The sequence below is a fragment of the Balaenoptera acutorostrata genome, chromosome 11 (genome assembly GCF_949987535.1).
Source record: "Balaenoptera acutorostrata chromosome 11, mBalAcu1.1, whole genome shotgun sequence".
Taxonomy (NCBI): Eukaryota; Metazoa; Chordata; class Mammalia; order Artiodactyla; family Balaenopteridae; genus Balaenoptera; species Balaenoptera acutorostrata.
The window spans coordinates 100,030,527-100,052,221 of record NC_080074.1 but is presented as its reverse complement, the minus strand read 5'-3'; the positions used below and the strand labels follow the sequence as shown (position 1 = coordinate 100,052,221).

At 38.4% G+C, this 21,695-nt stretch overlaps 2 protein-coding genes across 6 annotated transcripts; one reads left to right on the top strand and one right to left on the bottom strand.

The window, feature by feature from the left end:
* The first annotated feature begins 23 nt into the window (after positions 1 to 23).
* On the top strand, positions 24 to 21,585 carry C3AR1 (complement C3a receptor 1). Of its 5 annotated transcripts, XM_057556693.1 has the most exons (5): positions 24 to 108; positions 4,285 to 4,362; positions 8,387 to 8,506; positions 13,749 to 13,877; positions 18,251 to 21,585. In XM_057556693.1, exons 4-5 carry the CDS (start codon positions 13,843 to 13,845, stop codon positions 19,710 to 19,712), a joined length of 1,497 nt encoding a protein of 498 aa, XP_057412676.1. In that variant the 5' UTR covers positions 24 to 108; positions 4,285 to 4,362; positions 8,387 to 8,506; positions 13,749 to 13,842; the 3' UTR covers positions 19,713 to 21,585. The 5 variants fall into 5 exon arrangements, with proteins under 5 accessions (XP_057412676.1, XP_057412678.1, XP_057412677.1 ...); XM_057556695.1 differs by lacking the exon at positions 13,749 to 13,877; XM_057556694.1 differs by lacking the exon at positions 4,285 to 4,362 and having other exon boundaries at positions 44 to 108.
* LOC130709226 (ORM1-like protein 1) lies at positions 10,704 to 11,946 on the bottom strand. Its single transcript, XM_057556699.1, is given in 1 exon segment — positions 10,704 to 11,946. A coding segment is annotated over 1 exon segment (483 nt). The 5' UTR covers positions 11,826 to 11,946; the 3' UTR covers positions 10,704 to 11,342.
* Positions 21,586 to 21,695: the final 110 nt, after the last annotated feature.

Genomic DNA, 21,695 nt, shown 5'->3' with positions numbered 1-21,695 from the left:
GTTACGCAACAACTTCCGTTTACGCTACTTCCGCGAGAGTTCCGCTGGGTTCCTGAGATTAACCTCCGGTTCTGCGGGTCCGGGAAGCCATGTTGAAACCTGGAAACGGTGAGTTTGCGCGACTCACCATCTTGGGTAAGGGCAAGGGTGGCCTCCAAGTGAGTGATTCCCGTTAAGGAGCTCTCCATCCCCGAGAAGCGAGGAGGGAAAGCGCCATCTTGCTCTGGCAAGGGCCCGCATTGCTCTGGGAGGGTGCCGACCTTCGTGAAGTCGGGCGAGTTTCTTTCTTCCAAGAGTCACTTTAAGAAGTGTCTTAGAAACCGTAGTTTCCAAGCAGAAAAGGGGAATCCTTCCGTCGGTATTCCCAAGTTGGGTCCCTACAGAAAGTGTATGACCCAGGCGTACGTGGTGGATTTTAACCTTCCAGAGTCCAAACTTCAAAAATGGCCACCCAGCCTGATCCATTGCTTTATAACACCTTTTTATCTCAGAGTTTCGAGAACGGCACCGTTGAAATAGTCTGCCACACTTTCAGTGTGTATTCTGGTTATCTTTTTGGAAATTTTGCCCGTGTTAAACTGTAAATGGGATCAACTCATTCCTGACCCATTGGGAAAGCACCATAAACTATTTAATAGCCGCTGTTTGCTCCCAGTCTTATTATAATGATAGATTCTACTGTCTCCATAAACACATGCCTCATACACTCCAAAGGTGAACTTGCCACCACTCCATCACTTAATTGATTTAAGTAGCACAGACAGCAAATGGAAAACCGAGATACCAACTCAAGGCTGTCTGACTGCAACAGCGGTGATCTTCACCACTTCATTATGTTGACTGGTTGGAAACCTGTCTCTAATTTGTCTACCCTGCGTAGCAAAGTGATATCTTAAAATTCAAAGAGAATCATAATATCTAGCCCTTATGAGGAGGTGGGGAATCAGCTACTCTCGTACACTGTGAGCAGGAAGGTAATTTGGTACAGCATTTCTGAAGGTAAATTTAGAATTGACAGAATATTGTAGGTAACCTTCAGTGTAGCAAATCCACTAATAGCTATTTTAGAGAAGTTTTTAATGTGTGCAAAAAAGTATGTATAATAATGTTTATTACAGCATGGTTTGTAATAGTGAAAAATGGAAACAACATGAATGTCTATCAACAGAAAATGGGTAATGGCATATCCATTACTATAGGATGTTTTGAGGTGTGTGTGTGTATAATATATGTATAGTAAACAAATAAGTATAGGTATATAGATATTAAGGCCATAAAAGAGATCCAAGATTTTTTTTTTTTAAAGCAGACATTCACTTAAAATTTCAGTAATCCTCAACTACTTAAGGTTTCCTGAGTTGTCCATGTTCTTCATATTCTTCATACCTTTGCATGCATTAAAACTTCTGTCTTAAACACTCTCCCCTAGCTTGTTAATTTTGCAAACTAATATGGTCACATATCAGCTCAAATTGTACCTCCTCCTGTGACTTTGCCAGGTCCTTTAGATGAACTTTCTCTAATGCTTCCACTTGCTTCTGTTATACCTTTTCGTTGTACCTAACGTGTTATTATTCTTCAAATATCTCCCACTAAACCATCAGCTCTATAAAGGCAAGACCTTTGCTTTTTTGGCACCCAGCACATTGCCTTTCACATAGTAGGCAGTAATAATTGTTGAATAATACAAGATTTCTGCTTAGGTGCAATCATTTAACTTATTAACTTGGCCATTTCCCCAAATCCCCCAATGTAAGGACCCTACATATACTTTGCAAAAAATTCAGAGAATATGAAATTATAAAATGAAACGTGAACTTCCACATCTCTATATTATTAACAACTTTATGCCAACAAATTTAATAACTTAAATGGTAATTGATGTACACAATTTACCAAAAATAATTCAAGAGATAGAAAATTTGAATAGCCCTGTACCTGTTAAAGAATTTGAATTTATAACTAAAAACCTTCCCACAAAAAAACAAAAACAAACCTTCGTGCCCAAAAAGTTTCATCACTGATCAAACATTTTAGGAAGAAATAATGTAAATCCCATACAAATGCTCTTAAAAAAAAAGAAGAGATAAGACACTTTCCAACTAATTTTTATAAGACAATATTACCTTGATACCAAAACCAGAAAAAGATGTTACAAGAATATATATATATATATATATATATATATATATATATATATATATATATATATATATATATATATGGAACTACAACGAGATAACACAGCACACCTAATATAATGGCTTAAAAGAAAACTTGATGACAGCAAACAGTGCTGGCAAGAATATGGAGCAAAAATACAGAGCAACTTTCATACATTGGTAGTGGGGAGTTAAAATGGCACAACCATTTTGGAAAACATAGTTTTGTATTTTCTTAAAATTTAAATATATCATTTATCACATGACCCAGCATTTTACTCTGAAATATTTACCCAAGAGAAACTAAAACATATGTTCACAAAAAGACATATATACAAATATTCAGAGCAGTTTTTTTTACAGTTGTTAGAAACTAGAAACAACACTAAATGTCTATCAACAGGTGAATGGGTAAACAAATTGTGGTGTATCCCTATAATACTGTCATATTGACATACAATAGTAATAAAATAAATAGAATAGCAATAAAGAGGATCAAATACTAACACTCAGGGATAACAATTTTAAAAATTGAACTACTAACACCTACAATGACATGGATAGATCTCAAAAACATTATACCAAACAACAACAACAACAAAAAGCCAAGCCCAAAAGAGTACATACTGTATGACTCCATTTATATGAAATTCTTAAAAAGACTAATCTACAGGGCTTCCCTGGTGGCGCAGTAGTTAAGAATTCACTGCAGCATTGTTTATCATTTATAACAGCGAGACATTGGAAATACATGTCCATCATTAGGACAAATCAATTGTGCTGTATTCATGTAACAGGATAGTGTAAATAAATAGTAAACATGAATGAACTACTTGCTATGGACAACATGGATAGATCACAAAAACTTAATTTTAGGAGAAGAAAAAAGTAAGTTTAACAAAAGATAAAACAAAATTGTCCATTTGGACAATGTTTAAAAACAGACAGGGCTTCCCTGGTGGCGCAGTGGTTGAGAATCTGCCTGCCAATGCAGGGGACACGGGTTCGAGCCCTGGTCTGGGAAGATCCCACATGCCGCGGAGCAACTAGGCCCGTGAGCCACAACTACTGAGCCTGCGCGTCTGGAGCTTGTGCTCTGCAACAAGAGAGGCCACGATAGTGAGAGGCCCGCGCACCGCGATGAAGAGTGGCCCCCGCTTGCCGCAACTAGAGAAAGCCCTTGCACAGAAACGAAGACCCAACACAGCCATAAATAAATAAATAAATAAATAAATAAATAATAAAAATAAAGGAATTCCTTTAAAAAAAAAAAACAGACAAATCTAAAACTGTATTGTTTGGGGGTATCCAGTTAAATGGCAAAGCCATATTTAAAATGTAAGAAAATGATAAACACAAAATTCCCAGTTGTGGATTCTTGGGAGGCGGGGTTCAGGAAGGTGATTAGGGCAGGCACAGGAGGTGCTCCAGAGATACGGGTAGCATTCTACTTCTAAAACTGGATGGTAAGCTCATGGTAGTCATTTTATTATTATTTAAAATGTACATATTTATTATAGACACTCTTTCAAATGGATTATATACCTCACAATAAAATTTAACAGGTGCTATGTGAATCAACTAAGGTTTTAGTTATTGATTTAAACAATAAACATTTTGTATAACAATAATTATGATAATATTACCTGACATTTACATAGCACCTTTAAGATTACAAAGTGTTTTCATATACACTATCTCATTCATTTTTCACAACAGTCTTGCCCGTAGGTAGCATTATCCCCATTTTCATTAAAAAAAATTGCTGAGATACAGAAAGTTCATTGACTTACTCATCCAATATTTAAGTGTCAGGAGAGAAATCCTTACATTTCTGATACAAACATAACAGCTGCTTATCCCTTATATTTAAATGTTTGCATGAATAATTAGTATTCCTGTGCCTATTGGTTGAATTATAGTAAAGAGTAGCATTTATTAAGTACTGAGTACTGTTCTGCATGCTTGTGTGCATTATATTATTAATCCTAACAACAGATATGTACTATTATTATCCTGCTGTGAGATTAAGTAATTATTGTCCACAGTCACAAGTGACAGACATAGATCTAAGTGTCTCCAGGCCCGGGTCCTTAACCAATATGCAATTCTGCCCTAACAGCTCTATCCAGAGAATGGACAGAATATACAACTTTTAGCAAGTACAGTAGATCCTCCTCATTCATGGATTCCAATAACTGTGAGTTTGCCTATTTGCTTAAATTTATTCGTAACCCCCAAATCAACATTCACAGTCACTCCCTAACATGCACAGGGTGGCAAAACAATTTGAGTCACTAGACAAGTGCATCATCAGCTGAGGTCAATCCAGGTGGCGCTCTGCCTTCTTGTTTCATCTCTCTTACTGTAAACAAGGATCCTTTACACAGCCTATTTAGTGCCAAGTTTTTTGCATTTTCGTACTTTTTGTTGGTGATTTTGCTGTTTAAAATGACCCCTAAGCATAGCGCTGGAGGGCTATATAGTGTCCATAAGCACAAGAAGGCTGAGATATATATGTGTTAGTTCATCTTGTTTGGGCATGAATTATAGTGCTGTTGGCAGAGAGGTCAATGTTAATGAATCAACAATATAAAATAAGGTTTCTCAGGACGACCTTCAAGATGGTGGAGGAGTAAGACGTGGAGATCACCTTCCTCCCCACAAATACATCAGAAATACATCTACATGTGGAACAGTTCCTGCAGAACACCTACTGAACGCTGGCAGAAGACCTCAGACTTCCCAAAAGGCAAGAAACTCCCCACGTACCTGGGTAGGGCAAAAGAAAAAAGAAAAAACAGAGAAAAAGAATAGGGATGGGACCTGGACCTCTGGGAGGGAGCTGTGAAGGAGGAAAAGTTTCCACACACTAGGAAGCCCCTCAACTGGCAGAGACGGGGTGGGGTGGGGGGGGGGAAGCTTCAGAGCCACGGAGGAGAGCGCAGCAACAGGGGTGCGGAGGGCAAAAAAATTTGATCATTTGACCAAAATGCAGTGACCAGAGGCTGGCAGAACTCAAACCCCATACATCCCCTAGCAGCAGTGGTCCAGTGTCTGCTAATTCAGTGTTCCTGGTGACATTGTAGAACGTAACTTCCACGAACACGGAGACAGGACCGGATTAGCATTCACAGGGCAGCACGGTGGCTAAGAGCATAGGCGCTGGAGGCCAGCTGTGTGGTTCTAAGTCTGCCATTTACATTGTGGTGTGAATTTGGATAACTCATTAGCCTCTTTGCATCTCAGTGTTCTTTTTGACAATGAGGTACTAATATTAGTACCTATCTCATCATTGGGGTGTCGTTAGAGTTAAATAACATGCAGCCAATGAAGCACTCAGCACAGTGTCTGGTAGATGTCCTCAACGTGTAAGTTATCACTATTATTAATATTAATTTATATTTGGAACAAGAATGATCATGTTTGTTTAGGTAATTATAAACATAGACACATTCAGTTTTAGAATTTCAGAAGCTGTAGAAAAAAACATGTTACCTGAAATGAGTATGCATGCTACTGTGATTTATAATAGGAAATATATATATCTTGATCTGTGCCCCCGGCTCCTAAAGCCCTTGTAAATTCCTAGGTGATAAGAGCATTAGGATCATCTTTTGTTCTAGTATTTGGTCACTGACCCCAGTTTCTGACACAAGGGAAACCCTTGTAATTTCCTGGTGATAGGAGTGTCTTTTGATCCAATGAGGTGACTGGGTGGGCTCTTGGATGGCTCCTGGATAAGGGCTCTGGAGAGACCAAGCCATGATTAGAAGTTTAGAATTTTCAGTTCCACCCCCCCACCCCCGTGCTCTTGAGAAGGGAGAAGGACTAGAAATGAAGTTAATAATTAAGCTTGCCTGTGTGATGAAGCCTCCAAAAAATCGCAATAATATGGGGTTGAGAGAACTTCCAGGTTGGTGAACACATCCATGTACCGAAAGGGTGACACACCCCAACCCTACTGGAGACAGAAGTTCCTGCACTCAGGACCCTCCCAGACTTCGCCTTATGTAGCTCTTCATCTGGCTGTTCATCTGTGTCCTTTATCATATCCTTTAATAAACTGGTAAACCTAAATAAATGTTTCCCTGAGTCTGTGAGCCACTCTAGCAAATAATCCAATCCAAGGGGAAGAAAGTCATGGGAACCTCTGATTTGTAGCCAAGACAGAGAGAAGTTGTGGGTAACCTGGGGATCTACAACTTGTGATTGGCATCTGAAGTGGGGAGCAGTCTTGTGGAACTCAGCCCTTAACCTGTGGGATGTGATGCTATCTCCAGGTAGACAGTGTCAGAATTGAGTTAAATTGTAGGACACCCAGCTGATGTTGCAGAATTGTTTGATGTGGGGGGAAAAAAACACACACATTTGGTGACCACAAGTGTCAGAAGTGAAGTGTCCTGTGTGAAAGTAAAGGAGACACATGGGAGATGGAGACCTGTGGTTTTCCCTGCACAGAAGGAAAAACTGGGTGGTTTTCAACCCAACATCGTTTTGTATCACCACTTTCTTCGCCCACATTCTAGTGGAAATGAAATGGGGAAGAAAAGGCAAAGGATAAATGAAATGGAGAAGACATTTTCTAAATAATGCACAAATAGGATAGCTACCCTAAAAAATCCATCAAAATTTACTCAAAAATTTATCTACACTTAAAACATTTATGAGAGCCATCTACCCCTCAATAATCCTGAATTCTGTCACCCCTGCAAAATTTTCTTATGCCTTCTCGTTAGATCAGATAAACACAAACTGAAACCTAGTCCCTGGTCCATTTTGGGTTTCATGGAACTAAAGTCACAAAGGGTGTTCATGAAAACACTCAGTTTACTTCCCCTTCAATCTCCCTTCCTTGGCTGACTGCCCTGGATACATATTGTAATAGAAAATCAATAATCAATAAATCAATAGAAGAAACAAAGTTTGCTAAATTTTCTTTAAACCACTCAGATTTGAATGATTCATCATGCCAAATTTGGCTGGATTCTTTCAAGATCCAGGCATCAGTGCATCAGATATTTGTTATTATGATTGGATTAACAGTTTTTTGTTTGTTTTATTTTATTTACCTTTTGACTGAATTACTTTAATTTCTGGGTGACTTTGTTCTTCAGTTTGTGCTCTTACTTTGTTTTATTATAACTATGTGCATAATTAGGCAGCTATACTATAGGGAGTAGAGAGTGTGTCAAATCTACATCCTTGAGGGCTATGGGTTAGAATTTGATTCGACAGAAAGGATGTAACTTAACAATGTGAAGGGAACATTCTGTAAATTATTTGCTAAGAGTCCAAGATGGGAGAATAGTTTTGATACGATAGGCAACTGGAAGCCACATTAGTTTTTTGACATAATAACTGCTAACATTTATTTATTTTTTTTAAAGTTTTTTTTATTGATTGATTGATTGATTGTTTGCTATGTTGGGTCTTCGTTTCTGTGCTAGGGCTTTCTCTAGTTGTGGCAAGCGGGGGCCACTCTTCATCGCGGTGTGCGGGCCTCTCGCTATCGTGGCCTCTCTTGTTGCGGAGCACAGGCTCCAGATGCGCAGGCTCAGTAGTTGTGGCTCACGGGTCTAGTTGCTCCGCGGCATGTGGGATCTTCCCAGACCAGGGCTCGAACCCGTGTCCCCTGCATTAGCAGGCAGATTCTCAACCACTGCGCCACCAGGGAAGCCCCTGCTAACATTTATTGAATGCTTATGTGCCAGCAGTGTCTTAAGTGCTTTGCATGTATTAATTTATTTACTCCTAGCAGTCCTATAGAGTAGGTACAGTGAATATTCCCCAACTGTCATTGCCCAGCCAGGAAAACAAAACCATTGTAGGTATTTCAAACAAGGTATTTAATACAAGGACTTGGTTGCAAAAGTGTTGGAAGGACCAGAGGAATAAAGGGGGAGAAGATAATATAACTTCAGGAAGGTACTTCCCTAAAATTGGAAGGGAAATTCTCACAGGGCTGCAGCTGCTGCTGAAACCAGTAATCCTGCCAGAGCCCACAGCTGCCAGCAGCTGCCAAGGTCACACCTGCCACCTCTGTTACGGAAACCCACCAGAGCTGTCTGCTGCTGAAGGAGCCAGAAAATAAATGATCCCCCTTTCAATCTCTCTCTTTTTTATTTTAATATTTTTAAGGTTTATGCTATTTTATGGTTTTGTTCTTTTATTTTTAAAACATATTTGCAAACTCTGCACAAACTAAATGTCCATCAATGGAGGAATGGATAAAGAAGATGTGGTACATATATACAATGGAATATTACTCAGCCATAAAAAAGAATGACATAATGCCATTTGCAGCGACATGGATGGACCTCGAGATTGTCATACTGAGTGAAGTAAGTCAAACAGAGAAAGACAAATATCATATGATATCACTTATATGTGGAATCTAAAAAAATGGTACAAATGAACCTATTTACAAAACAGAAATAGAGTCACAGATGTAGAAAACAAACTTACGGTTACCAGGGGTAAAGGGTGGGGAGGGATAAGTTGGGAGATTGGGATGGACATACGCGCACTGCTATATATAAAATAGATAACTAATAAGGACCTACTGTATAGCACAATGAACTCTACTCAGTACTTTGTAATGGCCTCTATAGGAAAAGAATCTAAAAAGGAGTGAATACATGTATATGTAGAACTGATTCACTTTGCTGTACAGCGGAAACGAACACAACATTGTAAATCAACCATACTCCAATAAAAATTAATCTCAAAAGAAAAGAATCAAATACAATGATTCCCTTTTCTCTTCACTTCCCAAGAGCACATGAACATGCCCCTCTGGCAGAGCCTAGGCAGACCCTGCCTGAGAGGCAGTCTCGGAAATGCAGTACCCAGGCTTCACTTAGAGAAATAATAAGGAAGAGTGGAAATGGGCCTGAGTATCAATAAATAAAACCTGACACAATCCCTGTTTTTCAGGTGAGGAAATGAAAACACAGAATCTGAAAAATTCCTGTGCAACCACACAAGTAGTCAGTGGCAGAGCTGGGATTCAAGCTCAGCCTCTCTACGCACCTTTTATTGCTCCCTGTGTGCTTTTTACTCCAGCCAGACCACTTTACCTGTGTCATTCACTCACGCTGGGCTTACCTCCACCTTAATGTGTGTTTTCCCCCTACTTGAAATGGGAGAATTATAGATCGTTAGATGTAAAAGAAACCTTAAAGATCACTCGAGCCAACCCTTTAATTTTACATCTAAGAAAAAAATTCTAGGTCAAGCATCCAGCCCAAGGTCAAGTATTTAGTTATTACTAAAACTAGAACTCAAATTCCTAATCTAGAGCAGTTTTCACCTCAAGAATGTTCTTCCATGAAAATTTTCCAGCTAATTCTAACCTCCACCAGGTTTCATCAGATTTGTCCTTTGCTAACTAGCCATAGCATTTGTCTATGTCATCCATAGTTTTTAGCACTTGGTTATTTTTTCATTTAGAGTATAATTATACTTGGTCTAATAATGAATCTTATCATTTTTCGTCAAAGTCCTTAAGGACAGAAACTTTGTCATATATTTATTTTTAATTCTCTCAGAGCAGGCTAGAGATCATACAATTCTATAATTTTTATTTTGGCCAAATGACTACAGATTTCCATCATTGAAAATGTAGAATTAATCAGTGACTCATAAAATGTTTTAATATGGCTGTGTTTGCAACATATATTCAAAATTTCACTCTTTCCAAAGCATCTGATCTCTGCTTAGAAACTTATAATTAGATTTTTTTTTTTAACCTTACACCAAAGAAAAATTTATTAAAGTATAGATTACTGGTTATTTAAAAATACATGAGAAAAGACAAACATACAAAGGCATTATCATACAACTGATTTCTAAACTCAATACTTTTGAAATACAAAACAATGATCATTACCCCCAAAAGTCAGTTTGAAACAAATTGATTTTTAAGTTGGTATAATTCTTTTCACTCAATTTTGCTTACAAATGTTACTAGGTTTTTCAGTTTCGTCACATATCAGAACTTTTCTTGAAATGTTTACTTCTCAAAGTAGAATATAGTTATTTCTTGCAATTAATGTAGCAACTATAGAAAGCTTCTCTTAAGTCACAAGGATTCAATATGGTTGCTGCTTTGGAAATAGTTACCATTCTGAGTTATCTATACTAAGACTCATGTATTGACGGCAAAATATTAATGGGTAAAGTATGGAGATTGAGAGCAGGAGGACTAAGAAAAGATGATATCTTTTACTGCAGACCTGCTAAAAAAAAAGACTCCATTATTTACTCTGATAGTATTGCTAAAGAAGCAGTTTCTGCCAGATCACATGTTGGCTATGTAGTTGTCCATTTTAAATTTCCATCGCTAAAGAATGGCAGACTTCAACAATTAGATTGCTCAACCAAATAAGCAGACCTTTAAGTTACCATATACTTTAATTATGAGAAATAAATTATTTTCTTAATTGGTTTAGCAGCCTTATATCTGGAAAGGCAGCAAAACCCACTTTGTTCCAAAATTAGAAGGCCGACTCAGAGGCTGCTTCTAAGGTGCCTATCTTCTATCATCAATCAGTCATGAAGGTGGACCTTCATGAACTCAGTTACTTAATGTAAAAATGAACTCATCTATCAACACAATGTTGAGCCTGCAAAACCAAAAAAGTACATTCATAAGGTAGGAATTGGTCTGTATAAAACAAGAGGACATATATCCTCTTATATAACACAAGAGGAATATACATGGTAATAAAAACAATCTGTAATAAACTTGTAAAGAAATGATTCTGGTTTTCATGTAACTCTGCTTAAACTGACTATGACTGAATGATTAAACATTTTCTTCTCCTAACATAATGCCCATTCCTTATAAGCTAAGCTGGACTTAGTTTCTTATAAATCTCTTATTTCCTTGGATTTATCTACTACACCCTTACTTTATAGCCATTTAACTTATAAGCTGGGCCTGCCCAGCCTGCCTCTAAAGCCTCTCTTCAGAAGGATACCAGATGCATTAAACAAAGGCATCTTCTCGTAAGAATCTGCACTTCAAAACAGCATATGAAGAACCAGCAATTGGCTCTCCAATGTAGCTACCTCTCATTTCACATTATCACAGAAACAGTGCAGTTTAGTAACCATTCCTTCCTTACAGAAAACTCAGTAGCTGTAAAAATTTTTGTTGTTTCAAAACACATTTCAATACTTATTAATTCCAAAGATCCGAACACCATGTAGCTGTGGCATTTTGGGAATTAGCACACTCAGGAGAGAAGCTGTGTTTAAGATGAAGTGAGTTGGATCATACTTCGTATAGAAACTTGCCAGAAAATATCTGAAAATTTCCACCACTTACAGAATTATTGGAGAAATTGTGAAAAACTTCCGTGAAGATGTAAACTGTACTCCATAGTCCAGTTGTTCCCAATGAGTTAGGAGCCTCGCTTTACCCTGGTCAGGAGTTTCAAATGGTGTTCCTTTTACTGCATGCAAAAATACATACATCCCCAGATTATGTATAACATTTGTTAAGGTCCAAGCAACAGGAACACTGAAGAAGGGAATACTGAGTAAAACGATATGAAGCAAGCCAACTCCCAAAGCATATGTCAGCCACATACCCCGGCTGTTCATTACACGGGTATTTGGATTCACCTCACTGTGGGCAACTCCAACATTCATGTTTGCGCCGCCGCCCTACTCCCGGCGGCTGGCTCGGAGCAGTATCAGCTCCGCGGCGGCTGCAGTGCCGACGGCAGCGCCTCCTCAGGCGGAACGCGAGTGGTCAGCCCCAACGCGGCGCGGCACGGCGCAGCTTGCCATAATTAGATATTAAAAAGGAACAAAACAGAAGAGAATCACATAAATTCCCCCCAGGTTTTCCACGTTACACCATAAAACTAGTACTTTATAAGAAGGGACAGAAGCCATCTAGAAATAGGAGCCCTATTCACAAGGTGTTTTCAGTAATTTCCTTCCTGATCTGAAAATCCAAGTAATACAGCTGGAAGTTCTCCAACTGGTTTTAATTGCTGTATAATCTTTAGAGAAAAAGGAATCAGTAAAACTGGATCCACACCAGAAACAACTTTAAAGACTCAAATTAATTCTTTGAATTATATTCAAAAGCCAACATCCTTTTCAACCAAACTTTCATTCATTCATTCATTGGTGCCCCAGACATGTATTATTCCAGGCATGGTAGCAGGCTCTGGAGATAGGAACAAACTCCTGGTCTAGTAGGGCAGAGAGACAGATAAATTATTTTATAGCACTATTAGTGTCTGTCAAATTTCTACCCAGCCTTAAAGCCCAGCTCAAGTGTTATCTCTTCAGTGCGTTATCTTCATGTTTGTTTCAGTGAGAATGTCTTTCCCTCTTCCATGTTCCCAGGACTACCCTGCTAGCAGCCCTTACTCAATTATAATTATATATTTACATCTTTCATTGCTTCTGCATCTTCTACAGTGCAAAGCATAGTGTCTATATTAAGAGCAGAGTACTTGTTTATGATACTGAACTTAATGATAAAGACCTTACCTTTTGCAAATGGAATAGATACCCTCGCCACCGTTGTTGGAAGTGTAAATTGGTGGAATCTCTTTAGTGGGAAATGCCATACCTTTCAAAAATGTAAATTCACATACATAGATTTAGCAATTATAGTCCTAGGAAACTATTCTACAGAAATTTTCATAGATGTGTAAAATGCAAGGGTACTCATTGAAACATTGTTTATAACTGCTTTAAAATTTGACAAAAACAGAATATCCATGAAAAGGGGAATAATTGACTAAATGGTATAATATAGAATAATTTAAAAAGTATGATGTGGGGACTTCCCTGGTGGTCCAGTGGTTAAGACTCTGCACTTCCACTGCAGGGGGTACGGGTTCGATCCCTGGTCGGGGAACTAAGATTCCCACATGCCCTGAAATGGCCCAAAAAATAATAATAATAAAGATAGTAAAAGTAAACAGCTTGTCACCTCTTTCTAGAGAAGTCCCATAATTCTTGAAGAACCTGCCCAGACCTTATTTCTACCTTAAGACTGTCCTAGATTGCCCCAGGCTAAATACACCCCTACATGTTATTTTCTACTCTTTTACTTCTACCGCTATTTCTATCATTATAGTCTGAATTGTATTACAGGTGTTTTTTGTTGTTGTTGTATGGGTACATATTCTCACCAGACTGTGAATCTCTAGAGATTAGAACATAGTTTAATTCATCTGATTTTTGCATGACACACTTCCCTGACACATATTAAGCGTATAAGAGATGTTACTTGAAATTCATTACATGGGGTTGTGCACGTCATTCCCCCCAGTTACTCCCCACCCCTATTCTCACATACCATAGGATCATTTTTGTGCATTTCCAAAACAAAACAAATCCAAAAACCTATAAAGTGGGAAGCTGATGTACAAAAGTACTCTCTCTCTAAGCATACTCTGTGTCCTGCAGAAAATTTTTGAGAACCATGCTCTCCCACTTCTGTTTTTCGTACTTTTCTTATATGAAACATTTAGAAATGACTCACTTTGAAACTCTTCCTGTGGAGTCAGATAGTTGTCAAAAGTGTTGGGTTTCATTTATCATCAGAAACGAAGAGAGAGAGGAAAGAGGAGATGCTCAGCAAATTTCCTAAACATTCTTGACTGTGGTCAAGACGGGACTTGTGGAGACCTCCAGATCCATGCTGAAGTCTTCAGCTACTAACTCGGATTTTTGGTAAGGAAACCTAGATCCACCTGAGGGCTTGTGCCCAGCTTGTTTTGCTCGTTATTGATAATGGTTTGAGGGTCATTATTTTCTATTTCCACTTATTCCTTCCCCAACTTTTATTTCTTTTGCTTTATTTCCATGTCCACCTTTTTCTTTTTCTAAATATTCCACATTCTATTTATCTTTGTTCTTAATATTTTCATTCTGGAACTAATATTGAATTTTTACATCATTTTTCCCTCTCTTAAACTGGCTGTTTCTCCTTCTCACCTTTGATTCCAGCTTTCTCCAATAGTTTTGTTTTCCAAATCATTGATTGCCTATTTTTTCTTTTTTTTTTTTAATAAATTTCTTTTATTTATTTATTTTTGGCTGCATTGGGTCTTTGTTGCTGTGCGTGGGCTTTCTCTAGTTGCAGCGAGCAGGGGCTACTCTTCACTGCAGTGTGCAGGCTTCTCTTGCTGCAGAACACAGGCTCTAGGCACGTGGGCTTCAGGTGGGCTCAGTAGTTGTGGCTCGCAGGCTCTAGAGTGCATGCTCAGTAGTTGTGGCGCACGAGCTTTGTTGCTCCACTGCATATGGGATCTTCCCAGACCAGGGCTCAAACCTGTGTCCCCTGCATTGGCAGGCGGATTCTTAACCACTGCACAACCAGGGAAGCCCCTGCCTATTTTTTCTTAATATATATATTTTTTTTCCTCATTCCATTTCTCTTATTTATTTATTTTGCTCATTCCTTATTGCTACTGATTCTGTCATCGTATCATTAGTTCTGATTCTGGAATCTATTTTTCTTTCCCTATCATAGTTGAATTTTGGTTTCAGGATTTTACTTATCTTTTTAATTACTGGTTGGCCAATTCAGTATTGAAAACTAAAAAAAAAAAAAAAAAAAAAAATGTAGAGGTACTTTTCAGCCAAAACATTTGTCAAAATATAAAATGTTATCTTGCCCAGAAAGATTTTTAAGATTCTGATTCATATATGCTTTCATTTCAAGACAGATACTATGTAATATTTAAAATATAGCTTACGCCAGATGACTCAATTTCTTTGTATTGGAATTTTGCTCTTTTCAATCTTTATCACTTCCTTATTATTCTTTATTATTGTGCAGCTCTTGGTGCCTTTCCCTTTGTTAGCAATACCAAAGGCTTTTCAGTTATGTGATTATTTGTAGTAAAAAGGGTATTGGCCTGACAGTGATTGGACCTAGGATTTGACAACCCTCCTAGTTGTGAATATGTAAAAGTCCCCTAATTTGCTGAGTTTCAGTGTCCAAAACTACAAAATAAAAATAGAGACAAGAAGAGATGATTGCTAACTTTCCTTTCAGTCCTAGAATTCTATGACTCTATCGGTCTCTCAATATTTTATGGGTCTATGCGTGAATATGTGTGTAGGATCAGGGATAGCTGCCACATACAACAGCAAAGGAAGTGACCCTGACAGGACTTGAATATTGGAATAAGCAAGGTTACCAAAAGGAGAATGAGAATCACTTCTTCTTTTTTAGTATTTTGTTGTCTTAGTTATTTTAACTTCTGCTAATCCCTATGGCAGCTTGTAGTTAACTCAGCAGAACAGCTTCAAGTCACACAAGTATTTTGGACTTCTACAAAAGGAAACATAAAATGCTGTTATAGCCAGTAAGAATTAGGAACTGGAAAACAAAAAAGGAAGTTAGAAGAGACAGCATCCTTACTGGATTAAATGGATAAGAATAAGAATTTTTCATTTAGTTGAAAAAGAAAAAAAGTTAACCCCCAAAATGAGCATCTATCCATTCAAGTAATCTTTAATTGTGCTAAATTCTGTGGAACGAGCATTTAGGAACAAGATTCTTTTTTACCATTATGAAACTTAAGGCCAGAATGATAGATAAGACAGCCACAAAAAGAATTATAATACAAGATGAAATGCATCATTGCACAGAGAATATGAAAAGGCCAGAATGATAGATAAGACAGCCACAAAAAGAATTATAATACAAGATGAAATGCATCATTGCACAGAGAATATGAAAAGAAGTTCAACCCCCCCCCCCACACACACCCAAATAGGAGGCTGAAGAAATAAATTATGACTGGGATTATAAGAGAAGTTTCAAGGAAGATATATTTGAGCTTGATCTTAAAGAATGGCTAGGATTTCAACAGATAGAGATTAAGAATGGAGGAAAGAGGAGGTTAAGGTGGAGGATATAATTCCATACAGAAGTAAACAGCACTAACCAAGGAATAGAAAATGGTATTGACTTGGAATAGTGAGTTGTTCAGGAAAGCTGTAAAGTAGGGTATGTTTATGGGAATGTTGAAAATCAGGGAACGGTAATGTCACAGAGGCCAAGAGAAGAAAGTGTTAAGAAGCCAGTGTATCAAATGACATGGATATTGTGGAGGATAAAGACAGAGAAAAAGATGCTTGGGTTTGTTATCTAGAGTTAGTTTTAGCAGCATGATGGGGCAGAAGACCAATTACAAAGGGTTGTGAAGTGAGTGGTGAGAACAACAGACCCCAAAACAAGCCAGTATCCTTGAAAAAGAGAAACAATGCTACATTAAGAGACTTAAGAAACATCCTGATGCAGTGTGATCCTAGACTAGACTGGATATAATTGTTGACAAATCAGGTATAAAGGATTATTCTGGGGACAGTTGGAAAAAATGGATAAAGTCTGAGTATTCCTTAAGGTACAATGTTACTGTATAATGCGGAGACTGCTAACTGATAAAAGAGATAAAAGAAAGCAGTTTATATAAAACAATATGCATTTACACCCATGTTCATAGCAGCATTATCCACAATAGCTACAATGTGGAAGCAACTCAAATATCCATCGACAGATGAATGGATAAACGAAATGTGGTACATCCATACAGTGGAATATTATTCAGTCTTTAAAAGGAAGAAAATTCTGACAAACACTACAACATGGATGAAACTTGAGGGCATTTTGCCAAGTGAAATAAGCCAGTTACAAAAAGACAAATGCTGTAGGATTACATTTAGATGAGGTATCTAGAGGAGTCAAATGCATAGAAACTGAAAGTAAGATGGTGATTGCCAGGGGCTGCGGGGAAAGGGAAGTGAGGAGTTGTTTTCTAATAGGTATAGAGTTTCGGGTTTACAAGATGAGAAAGTTCTAAAAATTGGCTGCACGATAATGTAAATATACCTAACACTACTGAACTGTACACTTAAAAATAGTTTAGATGGTAAGTTTTATGTTATATGTATTTCACCACAATTAAAATAATTTTAAACCAATATGCACAGTATAATCTAATTTTGTTAAATTTTGCTTAACAAAAAATATACATACATATAGTATACATGTATGTATGTGAAAAAAGATCCAGAAGGATGTAAATTAAGATACTAAAATAGTAATCCCTGACTAGTAGTATATGACATTTTTATTTTCTTATTTTTGCTTGCTTATGTTTTCCAAGTTTCTTCATGAATGATTTCTTTTTTTGTTTTGTTTTGTTTTGTTTTGTTGGTCATGCCAGGTGGCTTGCAAGATCTTAGTTCCCCAACCAGGGATGGAACCTGCGCCTCTTGCAGTGGAAGCGTGGAGTCGTAACCCCTTGACCGCCAGGGAATTCCCTATCTCCATGAATGATTTCTGTTTCTGCAATAATCAAGCTATTTTTCTCAAGTTATACTCATAAAAAACAAATAAGAAAGAAATGATGAGTGGTAAGGAAATCAACGCAAAGAGGGAAAACAACTCTTGATAAATTTGACAGCAAAAGGAAAAAATGAGGGTGTTTCTAAAAGACATAATGGAGAGAATTCCCTGATGGTCCAGGGGTTAGGATTCTGAGCTTTCACTGCCGAGGGCCTGGGTTTGACCCCTAGTTGGAGAACTAGGATCCCACAGGTGGTGCAGGGCACGGCCAAAAAAGAAAATTTTTTTTTAAATTTTAATGAAGTATAGTTGATTTACCATGTTGTGTTCATTTCTACTGTACGGCAAAATGACTCAGCTATAAATATATATATATATATATTCTTTTCCATTATGGTTTATCACAGATATTGAATATAGTTCCCTGTGCTCTACAGTAGGACCTTGTTGTTTATCCATCCTATATATACTAGTTTGCATCTGCTAATCCCAAACTCCCAATACTCCCCTCCCCCACCACCCCCTTTGGCAACCCCAAGTCTGTTCTCTATGTCAATACAGTAGATTTTAAATTGTCTTTCAGGGAATGTTTTTGTGTAATCCAATGTGAAGTCGGAAAATAAAACTAAAACAGTGTGAGGGTCTTTGTGACTCTACATCTTTATGTGGGGAGGTTAGAATTCTAAGAATATGCATTTTTTTAAAGATAGTTTTAACATTTTTGTTTATATTTTTATAAAAGTTTAGCAATGGAGTCTTCCTCTGCTGAGACCAATTCAACTGACCTACCATCACAGCCCTGGGATGAACCCCAAGTAGTTCTCTCCATGGTCATTCTCTGTTTCACTTTCCTACTGGGATTGCCAGGCAACGGGCTGGTGCTGTGGGTGGCTGGCCTAAAGATGCAACGAAGTGTGAGCACAGTTTGGTTTCTGCATCTCACCTTGGCTGACTTTCTCTGCTGCCTCTCCCTGCCCTTCTCCCTGGTTCACTTGGCTCTCCAAGGACACTGGCCCTACGGCTGGTTCCTATGCAAGCTCATCCCCTCCATCATTGTCCTCAACATGTTTGCCAGCGTCTTCCTGCTGACCGCCATTAGCCTGGACCGCTGTCTTTTGGTACTCAAGCCAATCTGGTGCCAGAATCATCGCAACGTGGGGACAGCCTTCACTATCTGTGGATGTATCTGGGTGGTGGCTTTTGTAATGTGCATACCTGTGTTCATATACCGGGAAACGTTCACTATAGACAACCATAGTATGTGTGGCTACAATTTTGGCCTCTACAGATCATTAGATTATTCAGACTTCAACTTTGATCTACTGGAAAACGGGTCTCTTGACAACTCCATTGTTGAGCTGCCTGAAGAAATGGATGATAGGTTCGATTCTTTCTCTCAGCAAACAAATGATTGTCCCTGGGCAGCCACCGCTGGCCTCTGTTCTCAAATATTTCAAAGAACTTCTGGACATTCACTCCCTACGGATTCAGCTAGATTGTCTGTTCAACATCCATATTATAAGGTATTTAAACCAGCTGATGAGGTCTCAGCTACAATCCCCAGTGATTTTCCCATTGAAGATCACAGAACTAACCCACTGGAGAACTCTGATGCTTTTCTTCCTGCTGATTTAGAGCTTTTCTCTAGTGCCTCCGGCAACTCCTCATACACGTGGGAGCTATTGGAAGATTTCCAGGATGATGATTCAGGCCAATTTGCATATGGCCATCAAGTGCCAACACCCCAGGTAGCAATAACCATCACTAGGCTCGTGCTGGGTTTCCTGTTGCCCTTTATCCTCATGGTGGCCTGTTACAGCCTCATTATCTTCCGAATGCGTCGGAGACGCTTCACCAAGTCTCGGAGCAAAACCTTGAGAGTGGCTATGGTGGTGGTGGCTGTCTTCCTTGTCTGCTGGGCTCCGTACCACATTGTTGGAGCCCTCTTACTGTTTATTGACCCAGAAACTCCCTTTGGGGAAGCTCTGTTGTCCTGGGACCATGTGTCTCTTGCTTTAGCATCTGCCAATAGTTGCTTCAATCCCTTCCTCTATGCCCTTCTGGGGAAAGATTTTAGGAAAAAAGCAAGACAGTCCATGCAGGGAATTCTGGAGGCAGCTTTCAGTGAGGACTTGACACACTCTACCAGCTGCCCCCCAAACAAAGTCTCTTTGGAAAAAAACAGTATCAGTACAGTTGTGTGAAAATATGGAGCAGTTGACCCAAGCAGAGGTCCTTAGGCATTCACCCAGTGCATCATATTTCTAAAAAGACGACAGAGATGGGGAGCAGGGGATTTCAGAAACTGTCAAAGAATCAATCCAGAGGGTCTTAAAGTGTGGTCCCAGACTAGTGGCATCGGTATCACCTGGTTGATAGAAATACAAATTCTCTAGCCCCACCAGAGATTTGCTGAATCAGTCTCTGGGGGTGGGGCTCAGACAGTGTTTTCACAAGCTCCCTTGTTTCCGATGAATGCTAAATTTGGGAAGCATTGTAAAAATTATTCTATTTCTATCGCAAACAAAGCCACGTGAAATAAATGCGAAGGCAGTCTCCTTTAAAATGTTTCCATCATTAAATTTCTTTCTAATTTCCTTCCAGATTCAAGTTAAAACCATTTCTTCTAGTCCTACCTGAGTGAAAGGTGATCATTTATTCTGTGGCTTTGTTGTGGTGACGGTGGTGGTGATAGTTTTAAATGGAAAAAAAAAAAAAAGGTGCAAAAAGAAAGTCTATAAAAACAAGGAGTTATGAGTCTGAGTCTGGAGCAGAGTACAATGCCAGATGCCTGCAACTTGGAATACTCCTGGATACAGGACGTAGGAATTCTGAGTTTCCATTATTACAACTAAGTAAGCATCTATTGTGTAAAGACAGACTACTTAGGGATCTAAAGACTTTCTCATGAAACAGTATGTAAGCCGCAGTTTGGGGAGTTCTCTCTTCCCTCTGTTTGCTCTATCTGCCTATTGATAGAATCATCTATCTTTCATTCCTTTCCTTAAGCTCCTTAATTCCCTTATTCCTCCCCTGCCTCTAAATCTTCTTCCAGACTTTATGCCTCTAATAACCAATAGTTTCATAAGATGCAAATTACTCCCCTCCTCTAGCTCCACATTAGTACTTTCCAAGAAACTCATTTCAAATGAAAGGAGAAAGACGGTGGAGGATAGGGCAACTATTCTTGAATTCACTGCAATATAACAGAGTACCCTCTGGGCACGTTATCCAACTTTAAAAGAAAACATGACTGTAGGTGTGTATCTTTCATGCCAAAATTACCAGATATATCTTCGGGTTTTTAAAATTAATCTTTATCTTTACCAAAGTAATACATGCACATAACTTAAAGAGAACCTAAGGCTTATAATGAAATCTAACAGGTTTCCTGCCCCACTCTGCCCAGCCCCTCCTTCCGCCCACTCCCACTTCCCAGGGATAACCTTTGAAACGATTTTAGATGTTTCCTCTGATATTCACCATGATATTTCTAAGTCATGACCTTATGCTGCTAGTTTCTGTAGACGTGATAAAATGACTTCTTGTTTTGAAAGATGACGAATTTTATCCAAACACATTCATATTTTTTGTTTATTCAGCATCCCAATATTCATTACCCATCATCCTTTAATTTGTTCATGATCACACATTTTCTTCTACTTTGTTGACCCATTCCAACCTCCCTTCTCTTTTTCTTTCACTCGTTTCAGAAAACATTATTAAACCCCCATCACCTTCTCATTTTTCTCTGTATATAAAGTTTTATGTGTTAAACCTCTAAATTTTCAGGTTTTGTTTGTACTACAACGTAGCCTCATCTGCATACAGTGATTTAGTCTGAAAAATAGAAAATGAGATGTCTTAGACTTTACAAGGCACTATCCTTTGTTCAGTGGTTGAGGGGAGGGTCTGGACTACAAATAAGTTATAAAGTACTATGTGGAAAAATTTCAAATCACTAGGAATGCTTTCAGTTGTGCAGTAATGATATCTGACATGATGTGAGATTTGCCATGCTACCTTCCAATTTAATCTGATCATATATTTGATGTGAATAAATGCTTTCTTTCTGAATGGTTCCTTGCAAGGCTGAGAAATTCATGGATCCTTTTAATTGTTTGACCCTCAGAATATATCATAATCTCTAAACATACGCCAAATATAAATCTCATAGTGGGTAGCTG

Coding starts and splice junctions, on each gene's coding strand:
- C3AR1 (XM_057556693.1), top strand. CDS start 13,843: ATGCTGAAGTCTTCAGCTACTAACTCGGATTTTTG. Junction 13,878..18,250: donor GCTACTAACTCGGATTTTTG/GTAAGGAAACCT, acceptor TTTTTATAAAAG/TTTAGCAATGGAGTCTTCCT.